The sequence below is a fragment of the Pezoporus occidentalis genome, unplaced genomic scaffold (genome assembly GCF_034315485.1).
Source record: "Pezoporus occidentalis ecotype Australia unplaced genomic scaffold, CSIRO_AGI_Poc_V1 ctg89, whole genome shotgun sequence".
NCBI lineage: Eukaryota > Metazoa > Chordata > Aves > Psittaciformes > Psittacidae > Pezoporus > Pezoporus occidentalis.
The window spans coordinates 950749-961341 of NW_026916253.1; the positions used below are offsets into that span (position 1 = coordinate 950749).

The following is a 10593-nucleotide window of genomic DNA, read 5'->3' on the forward strand; positions in this document are numbered from 1 at the left end:
AGTTTCCACCACTGTAATGTATTCACACATGCAACTAGCTTACAGTCAGAAGTCTTAATTCTGATATCACAAAATGAACTTTTAGTGGGGCATTTATTTTAGGTTATCATTAAAATTTCATAGGGAAGTGATACAAATATCAAGGTCCTTTTTATGCTTTGAAAAGAAAGAGAAATTACAAAATAACCTATAACTCAAGACAGAATGATGGTGTATTCTGATGATTCAAAGTAGCCGCATAGCCATTGACCAAAATTAACTGCTACATGGCATCAAAGAGATAACAGCTTTAATTCATAATAATTTACATAATGTTGTAAGAACTTTTATTTAATAATATGACTTAAAAAAAAAAAAAACACCCAAAACCGACATGCTTTTACAGATCTTTAGAACACTGACAAATCCATTATGCCAAATATCCTATGCTGCATGCAAAAAGCATAAAATATGTTTAACAGAACCAAAAAGCGCTGCACTGATATTTGGCACCTACTTATCTACCTTACCTATCGTGTTTCCAGTTGCAAGGAATGGGAAATAGATTAATACATATAAATGGTTTAATAGGCTAAGAAGTATATACATAAAGAGATGAAAGATCATAAAAAAGTCCTACAGAAAGTCACCCAAAAAAACCTCCTTTGACATGATCCAGCTTAGGTGTCCTTGCATAAACTTCCATTTGAAATGGGAAAAGTACTACACTAACAAGTCTGAGATACTAAGTAACTCAATTGCCATCCTCTAGCAACCTGCAAGTATCCCTCTCAGTTTCTGTTTTATCAACAAACATGGTTTTAAAGTAATGCATTGCTATACATAGGCTATTTTGTATAACTAGATCTTTACATCCTTCTTAAAAAGCAGAAAAATCAGATACAACATTTAAGAGTTTGCATTAGACTTCCTACTGAATTTTACTTCAAAGAGCTAACATGACTGAACATGAAATTCCGTTCTCCCCTATGACAATAAAAGGCAGCAGCGTATGAAAGAATAAAGGCCTTATCTCAACACTAAACACCCATTCAAACTACTAAAATTCTCTAACCAAATAACACCACTGAATACCAAGAAAAAATAATTAATAATTGCCATTGTTTGAAATAAGCAAAACAGCTCTGTATTAGATAAACAAATAATACCTACATTCTGCACCAAACAAAAGCAAAAAATTCAATTAGGAAAGTAAGAAGTAGTTACCTGTGGCCTCGAATATCAGACTGATCACAGACTCCTCCTAAAGCAATTCTGTGGAATTCTCGACCCAATGTCTTCGCAATTGATCTTCCAACACTGGTTTTACCAACTCCTGGGGGTCCCACAAAACAAAGAATGGGTCCCTTGAGGTTGTTTTTAAGCTGTCGGACAGCTAAGTACTCTAAAACTCTCTTCTTCAGCTTCTCCATAGCATAATGATCATTATCCAAAACGATTCGAGCTGCACGAATTTCCAGGCGATCTATCAGTAATTGACAACAGAAAAGATACGAGCACATTTACCTTTAAAAACGGAAACAATTCCTTCTCAAACATGTTCATCAAAACAATCCCACTGACACACACACACACACACACACACTTTTTAGACATTTTCCTAAAACAAAGGTATTATAATTCTCACTTAATTAAACATAAAATAGACAGATTACAGTAATGAAATTTATTAAAAACACCAGTTTACAGCATCACAGACCAAAATCTGGTTCAAATGAATTTAGGGAATGTGGTTCAAATGAACTACTCTGTAACAGCAATTCAGTGATAAGTAAATTTTTCAGCATTTACCTTCTAACAGAAGTAAGTTAGATCCTGTAAGGTTTTCTCAAAAGACAAATTCATCCCTATGTCTTCATCATCTACTTATGATAAGAGCCTATAACTATCTCACAAATGCAGCAAGATCTCATAGGCCTAAAGGGCACACTCTACTTGCTATGCAACACAAAGTGATTTAGCACTGTATAAAACACCCACATGATACCACAGTTGGAAAAATTAGGATTTTGCAATTGCTGTAATTTGTGATAAATGGTAAGACCCCACTGGTGGACATTAACTAATGCTTTACAAAAGGCAGGAATTTCTGGCAGCTGTCTTCTCCTTTGCTCTACAACATAAAGATAGCAGGCAGGAAGCAGTGAAGTCTATCAACTCCGCACACACCCACCCTTAAAATCGTATTCATCCTACATGCAGACTCCTCATACTGTAAGTGTGCCTATTTCACATACAGACAATCATGTCTCATCATCAACAGTGCAAATTTTTGTGATGAACCACTAGACAAAAAATTCACTAATGATCATAATTTTCTATTGTATTTCTATCTTTATATCCACATATATTCTTATTCACTGTAGCTATGGATTCCAAAGCATCAGCCACATGAATGCGAATATAAACTTCAAAACTTTGCTTAAAAGTGAAACTTCACACTACATGTGACATGGCATAATTTTACAAGATTAAAGAGCAAATGTAACCAAAACATCATTCTTCTAGGACATCAGTATCAAAAACTATTTTACTCGGTTTGGTATTCTTTGAATAACACAATAGAGATCTGCAAAGATCTGCAGGCAGATCTTTTTACAATTTAATGATTAAAGAAAATATTATAAGAAGATTTGTAAACAGTCAAGGCTCTAGTTCAAAATGGCCAAATTTCATCACCACGCTTACTAAGAGGGCAAAAGACAGACATTTCTGATGGTGTGTTACGTTAAATTTCTTTTTAAAATCACATTCAAAAGCTTCATTCTTCAGTAGCTGCTAGAAAGTATTAAAATCATTTTCTCCAGCAGAACACCTTCTGGAAAGTCATTTTGCCCATTTAATCTACGTGTGTTGTTCAGCAGGAAGTCATGTTTGGTTTTCAACTCCACTTGCTCTCCATTTTTGTACACCATTCCCATATTAACAGTATCACTCTACGCTCAACATTTGAAAATAAAGAGTACAAAGCTGACATGACATTCAGTTTTTCTATTGTACCTGATGTTGCAATTATTAACTACAATTGTGCTTTTTCATCCTTTTGTTCCTCACGAAACTTGAGTAACTTAAGACACAGCAGAACCTTATTAATGACGTTTTTATGGTCAGACAATGAGACAAACATTTGCAAGACAGAACTAAGTACACAGTGTTTACATGATGGTTACCTGTCCTAAAATGTCTGTGTAAGAAGACACAATCAACAATAAAAGGGTTACCTTTTGTACTCTTATTCCATGGCAATTCTACCATCAGTTCCAAGTAATTTCTCGTCAAAGCATATTCTGGCATTGACTGAGGCATCTTCTTCAATCTGGAAATATATGCACAGAATTCATAAGGCTAATCAGGAATTAACTGCAAAGTAAGACTCTTCTGTACCACAAGATGGACATTTAGCAAACACTTTAAAAAACAGCATATCATCTTACTTTCTGACAAAGCAATACTAAAAGAGCAAGTCACTACTCCACCAATCATGAGCTTGTCTTTGCATAATAATAGGTTATTTATATGATACAAAGAGAAATTAAAAAAAGAGTCCATTTCCTATGCATACACTGCATCCTCAATGCATAAATCACTATCTACGCATCCTCACTGGAAGAGGTTGTAATCCATCATGGATAGCACAGTTATCCAATCATGAAAGAAAAACAGAAGGAAAAAGACTCAATAACTGGGTCAGTTTTAATTAAATAATTATTAAAAACTGGTATTATTCAGCTGGGGTTTTTTAGCTCTTCACAACATAGGGGCTTAGAGCTCACAGTTTAATGCAATATTAATGTATAAACCATATCTAGAAGACTTCATATTTCTTTGTCATCACTTCTGATGCTCAAAAAAGATGATGAAATGTATAAGCAAAAAACAGCACTCTACTAAATTTTTAAAAAATAATTTCCAAAACACAGCAACACAAACACACAATCACATAAGGGAAGGTTAATGCAAGAGAAGAAACCATCATATGAAAGTCTCCTACCTCTTTATTTCCTTAAGACAAACTTTAAGAGCTTGCTCTGACATACTGGATGATCTAATCTTTTTTTCCAGCATGACAACATCATCATGATCTTCTTCCTCCTCCTCATCTTCTGTAGTGCTGGGAATGTGATTGGTTCTTCTATTAGGACGGATAGCTACAACCTATGAAATGGAAAACAGAGCCAGATTATAATATTGTTTTTTAAATCAAGTAGATACTTTGGCTTTGAATGGAAACCATGACAAAAATATACAAGGTGCTGGGAGAATCTCCATAGAAAAATTCAGAAGACTTTAATCCAATAAATAACTTCACAAAGTATTACTGGTACTACTTTAAAAAGTTATAGTTGTTATATTGCTGTATATTGCTGTATACTTAGGAAATACGTACTTCCTAGGTGCATCTACCTGCACAGAAAACAAGAACAAAACTGAAAAAGTTATTCATGAGTTCTTGGGCATCGCATCCCAACATACTAAGCATAATAAGCCTTATTTTTTACAAAACAGGTGTCGTGGTTTAAGCCCAACTGGTAATTCAGTATCATGTAGCAGTTCACTCACTCCCCCCACCTTTCCTCCCCTGGCTCCCAGAGGGATGGGGAGGAGAATCAAAAGAATGTAACTCCCACGGGTTGAGATAAGAGAGGTCCAGTAACGAAGGTATAACACAAAACACTGCTGCTACAACCAATAATAATAATGATAAGGGAAATAACCAGGCAAGAGAATACAACCGCCCACCAACCACTGACCGATACCCAGCCCGACTCGAGCAGTGATCTAACCGTTCTGGTAACTGCCCCCAGTTTATATACTGGGCATGACATGCTGTGGTATGGAATACCTCTTTGGTCAGTTTGAGTCAGGTGTCCTGTCTCTGCTTCCTCCCAGCTTCCCCTCCTCCCTGGCAGAGCATGAGATTGAGAAAGTCCTTGGTCAGACTAAACATTACTGAGCAGTAACTAAAACTATCGGTGTTATCAGCGCTGTCCCCAGGCTGAAAGTCAAAAACACAGCACTGCACCAGCTACTAAGGAGAAAAATGACTGTTACTGCTGAACCAAGGACAACGGGTAAATCTCTTTTACCTTTTTTCATTTCTCAAGTACTTGCTGCTTACTAAACTGTGTAAGTATAGGTAGATGCAGCAAAAGTCTAAGGTGCCCTAGTTTAGCAAGCTACATTTTACAACACACATATTTTATTTGTATTTCAAAAGCTATCATTCACCTGCAATGCTATTAGCAAAATGTACAACTTTCACTCCACTGGCCAAAACTCAATGTGTGCTTGCCACTGGGCATCGAATCTTTGAAGGAACCCGAGCCTTTATTCAATGTCATAAAGTGCTCAGATTTAAAAAAAAAAAAAAAAAAACAAAACAAAAAAAAAAAAACTACCACCCAAAAAAAAACAGCATAAAACCAACCAACCAAAAACTAACACCACCCCCACCCCCACCCCCCCCCCCCATGAAAATAAAACCGAAATGATAAAATGATAACAAAACAAACCCCAAATAAAACCTTGGCTGTTTTAAAATTACATTTTATCTTTTAGGTGCTTAAAATACCAAAGTTGCCAGTGGGGTGTTCTCTGCAGCTCCAGACTGACCATGAAACATTACTGCTATAAATTAAAACTTTGCACAGATTAAAATTAGTGAATAAGCATTAGTATGCTTAAGAGTGTATCTTCATACTTATTTATGATGTTTAATTATCCATATTTAAAGTTCATACCCTTTTATCATCATCCTGTTTGGGCTTTCTTGTTTTCTGAAGCAGCTTCAAGCCTTCAATCTGCCTAACAAGCAATGGTATAGTCATCTTGAACCGTTCTTCCAGCCTAACAGCATCTAAAATCTAAAAGCAAGGAGTTACAAGTTGCCAGTGAGTTCATTCTGATGGATCATCAGCTTCAGGGAGGGGAACATAAAGGACACTGTTGCTGTCTTCTGTTATACAGTTATACAATAGATGGTTTAGGAAAAAAAGCAGCAGGAAAAGCAATGAGAATACAGTCCACAAACCCCAGCCTCAGAGATCTGGATGCCAAAACTACAAAGCACTCCAAAACAGAAAAAAAGTCTTTTATCCTCTCTGGTTTTAAACCATCTTAATATTTCAGTTGCATTTTCTGTGGCAGACATCTATCAGCATTTTGGTTTTCAATTACTGAATCAAAAGAGTTAGACCTCTCAGAAAGTTACAGCATGATCACCTTGATTAACCCAGGAAAAAAAAATCACCTTATGCCTTAAGGGGTTTCTTGTCTGTCTGTTTAGAGGTTTTTTATTTTGTTTGTCTTTTTAAAATTTTATATGCTATTCCATTTTCATGACTAATGAAGTTGCTATGTGGAAATGGGTAGAATTTGGCTCTTCCTTTTTCCACAGATTCCACTGGCTGCTCTTTTCTTTAGCACTTCTAATAAACCAAAAGGACATGGTAAATTTATTACGTACGTTCCTCCAGCAGGACATTCAGCCCAGCACACACCTTCACTTCAAATTAATTTCTGCATTAACTTCTACTGTGCTTTGAAAGAAGCTAGCTTACGCTGTCAATTCAAGGTTGAACATGTAGCACTGACAGTGACAAAAGGAACAACAAAACTTCCAAACACAGCAAACAAATACAGAAATCAGACTAGGAAGTCTTAAGCCATAAGCATCATTTTTGCATAAAGTCACCTGGACACAACAGTGCAAAACCTTTTTACAAATATTCATGCTCATGTGTAACACAAATAACTTCTGACACAACATTATCGCTGTACAGTCTCAAGTGTAAGCAACTTCACAGTTATCTAAAAAAATTAATTAACTGAAAAATAAAACCCAAACCAGCAAACATCTAACTCCACTTAAAAAAGGTTTAAGGTCATAATACCTGAAGCTTCTCTTGGTTGGAGGTACGGATGATAGAAGTCAGTATATCTGGCAAAGCTTCTCTTGGCAGATTGTCCAAAAGACGTCTCAGCTTTGCAACTGCAGGAACGGACATATCCAGCATCTCAACCAACTGTAAGGAACACACAATAAACAATATTCATTGTTGTTATGTTTCTTTTTCTCTGACTTAAAAAAGGTTGCATCTTTCAGCATGAAAGATGTCAAGGTTCTTTTACAAAAAGCTACTGAAATAAATTTTTAAAAGTTCACAGCAGGCACTAACAGCACAAGGCAACCATGATTTTTGTTTTTCAACTTGTGCAAGTTGTTAAAAATATCATCATTTGAGGCACTTTTTTTCAGTGCCTACATCTCTTATTTTCCACACACATGCTGAATAAAACCTTCCCAGTTACCTTAACACTACAATGACTCTTTTTCTATACATCCTTTAAACTCAAACTCATACCTGGGGACATCTGTTTACAGTCAAGGTTCTAGAGGGGTTTTTCTCCTTTAATAATTAAAAAAAAAATCAAACCAAACCACAAAATTTCAACCCATTGTATATGTTTATACATATACATATGCAATTCAAGAACAAAAAATCAAAAGTATTCCTTTTCTTAGTGTATTTACAGTAGTACTATATATAAAATACAAACTTTGCACAGTGCTAACATACACAGTTAGACTCATACTGCAACAAGCTGTATAGACACCCTGCAACTCAACACAGAAACCTTAACATGTAACAAAAATATTTATTTTGCAGAAGAAATACTGAAATTCTAACAGTCACTGAAAAACATAAGAACTACAGAAAGAGGAGGAAAGATAAGAAACAAAGAAAAAAATGCATACATTGATATATGATACACAGGATTAAAACAGTTCACCTGCACTGCATACTTGTAGAATTGTTCTGACAGCTCTCCAAGCTCCTCCTCAGATTTATGCTGATTAGTAAACTGCTCAAGTCGATCTAACTGCTCTACTTCCGCCACAGGATATGGCTTCTCTTTCAGCAACTGCAGGATCTGGAATCGGCAGAGGCCTGTAACCAGCAATGTGTAATGTGGCTTGGGCCAGTTGCTGCCAACCACCTGAACTGCCAAGGCAGCAGTGCCAATCCTAAAAACAGACCAAATATCTGTGTTACTTGTCACCTTCCACAGAACATTTTGTGTGCCCATTATTAAGCAGCAATCTTACTAGAGGTTTCAAGAACCTTCTGGGTCATATTTATTTATCATGAAAAGCAACCAAATAACATAGATTACCTGAAAACTAATGAGGTAACTGAAAAACTAACTAAGAAAATATAATACAGTCACCCAACTTAGAAACATATTTTTTTCATAAATAATTTAATGAAGCTTGCTGTGGACAAGAACACTGACATTTCTGCTTAAACTAACATGCTGGGAAATTGAGTGTAATTTACAGTCCTTCAGTGAAATTGTCAGCCTCATTCTTACCAGTTTCAGATAACATGTGCCTGTTTAAGCAGATTTAAACCAGAAGTTACTTTCTTACAAAAACCTTACTAAGTCCACTGATACGATAATTTTGTGAGTAAGGGTTGCAGCATATTAATTTTACTCATGCTTTACCCGACATTAACAGGATAAAATTCGGTTTCATTTTATTTGAACTAGGTCACTCTCCATGCTACTTGTTAGGTGAGAAACGCTGGCGTTAACAACTGCGACAGGCTTAACGCTCCTGGCCTGCGCTCTTTGATCCTATCTTCCTAGTCCACCTTGGTCTCCTCACTCAGACCCTTCTTCCCCAGATGCCAGCCTGACAGCCCCTGCCGCCATGGCCCCCTCCAACACGCGCTCCTCCGGGGCACCGAGGAACGGCCCCCTCACAGCGGCGACGCGGAGCGGACTCGCCCCCGCGGGCAGGCCCATGCCCGCAGCGCGACGCCCCGCGAAGGTGACATCAGGGCAAGATCGTCCCGGGGCCGCGCCGGCCCGGCCAAGGAGACTTATGGAGAGGGTCAGCCGGGACCAGCGAGCAGCGAGGGCGAGCCGGGCCGGGCAGGGCAGCACCTGTGAAGGGAGGGCAGGTCGTCGCAGTCGGAAGTGGGGTCACTGGTGTTGGGGATGACGCCGATGATGGTGCTCCTCAGCGAGGTGCCCTTGAGGAGCCGGCTGCGCACCAGCTGCATGTTGCGCGGCGAGTCCACGCTGGTCCGCATGGTCGAGCCAGGCAGCAGCACGCCCTCATGGGTGAGCAGCAGCGGTAGGCGGCTGGGGATCTGAATGGCGCTGCCCGCCGCCATTGCGACCCGCTCTGCTGCCGACCGCACACTGGAGAGACAGGGCAACCTCGGCTCCGCCCCGCTACGGGCGCCGGGACGGAACAGTCCGCTCCGCTCCCGCCCCGCCGGGGCGGTCTCACACGACGGGTCCTCCCCGGTGAAGTCACTTCTCGCTCAGTGTTTGCCTTTTTTCTTTTAAAAGAGAAGGCTCACTGTCGGGCAGGGCCTGGAGAGTGCTGGGCCCCGCGCCCCGAACGGCCGCACGGCTGCGGAGTCTGACACAGGAGAGGCAGAGTGTGACAGATTCAACATCGGTTAAATGTGACAGTTTCCAAGTTGAAAACCATTTTGTGCTTGTTCTTACAAAAGCCTGCTCTTCTGGGTCCATACTCATGGATAAAGGATTCAGGGCCCTGTTTCATTAAGTAGAAGTCAGTGCAGGGACTCTTCAGAGTGCTCCGGGCAGCCCAGTACAGGAGGATTTGTAAGACAACAAGATGCAGGAGACCCCCCCTGCAGTCCCGTGTCCAGCTCTGGGGCCCCCAGCACAAGAGGGCATGGACCTGCTCAACTAAGCCCAGAAGAGGCCTTGAAGATGATCAGAGGGCTGGAGCACCTCTGCTCTGGAAACAAGCTGAAAGAGCTGGGCTTCTTCAGCCTGGAGAAGAGAAGGCTCCTCCAGAGAGACCTTAGAGCAGCTCCAGTGCCTAAAGGGGCTGACAAGAACACTGGAGAGGAGATTTTCACAAGGGCCTATAGTGACAGGACAAGGGGGAATCACTTTAACCTGATGGGGGGGGGAGACTGAGATTAGACATTAGGTGGTGAGGTACTGGCACAGGTTGCACAAAGAAGCCCCATCCCTGGCAGTGTTCAAGGCCAGGTTGGACGGGGCTTGGAGCAACCTGGTCTAGTGAAAGGTGCCCCTGTCCATGGCAGGGGTTGGAACTGGATGAGCTTTAAGGTCCCTTCCAATCCAAACCAGTCTGTGGTTTTACAACATCTCTTCTGCAGGGCAGGGGCCCAAAGCCTGAGCCTTCCCCAGGGGCTGGGTTACAGTGAAGATCAAAGCACCCACTGGTGCTCCTGTTGCCCAGGCCAGGCCAGATGCCAGCAGAGGAGGGACAGAGGCCCTGGGGCCTCACCATTGCTAGGGAGTCCTACTGCAGCACAGCTATTTTCAGCAGGCCTGGAGGGATTAGCCAAGGTCACAGCTCACTGTGATCAGTAACATTCCTTTGCCTAGTCATGCTAAAGCCTGCCCAGGGGAAAGGGCTGGACCACTTAGGCCCTATGGAGAGTTCAGATGAAAAAGCATCTTTTAGAAACTTTCTTTTCAGCCCCTCTGGTGAAAAGAAGTGCAATATCAAAATTGCATAATATAATGAGACACATTAGCCAGTCCCTTGTTAATCAGTGACTTGCA

At 40.2% G+C, this 10593-nt stretch overlaps 1 protein-coding gene across 1 annotated transcript in view; it reads right to left on the reverse strand.

The window, feature by feature from the left end:
- Nucleotides 1-9265, reverse strand: part of LONP2 (lon peptidase 2, peroxisomal) — a 45008-nt gene extending 35743 nt beyond the window's left edge. The window contains exons 1-7 of the mRNA XM_062604938.1: nucleotides 8956-9265; nucleotides 7795-8029; nucleotides 6894-7025; nucleotides 5742-5864; nucleotides 3992-4155; nucleotides 3222-3316; nucleotides 1207-1465 (exon numbers count right to left, since the gene is read on the reverse strand). Coding sequence (XP_062460922.1) covers nucleotides 1207-1465; nucleotides 3222-3316; nucleotides 3992-4155; nucleotides 5742-5864; nucleotides 6894-7025; nucleotides 7795-8029; nucleotides 8956-9188 — 1241 coding nt within the window. The 5' untranslated portion in view covers nucleotides 9189-9265. The remainder of the gene's footprint in view (nucleotides 1-1206; nucleotides 1466-3221; nucleotides 3317-3991; nucleotides 4156-5741; nucleotides 5865-6893; nucleotides 7026-7794; nucleotides 8030-8955) is intronic.
- Nucleotides 9266-10593: the final 1328 nt, after the last annotated feature.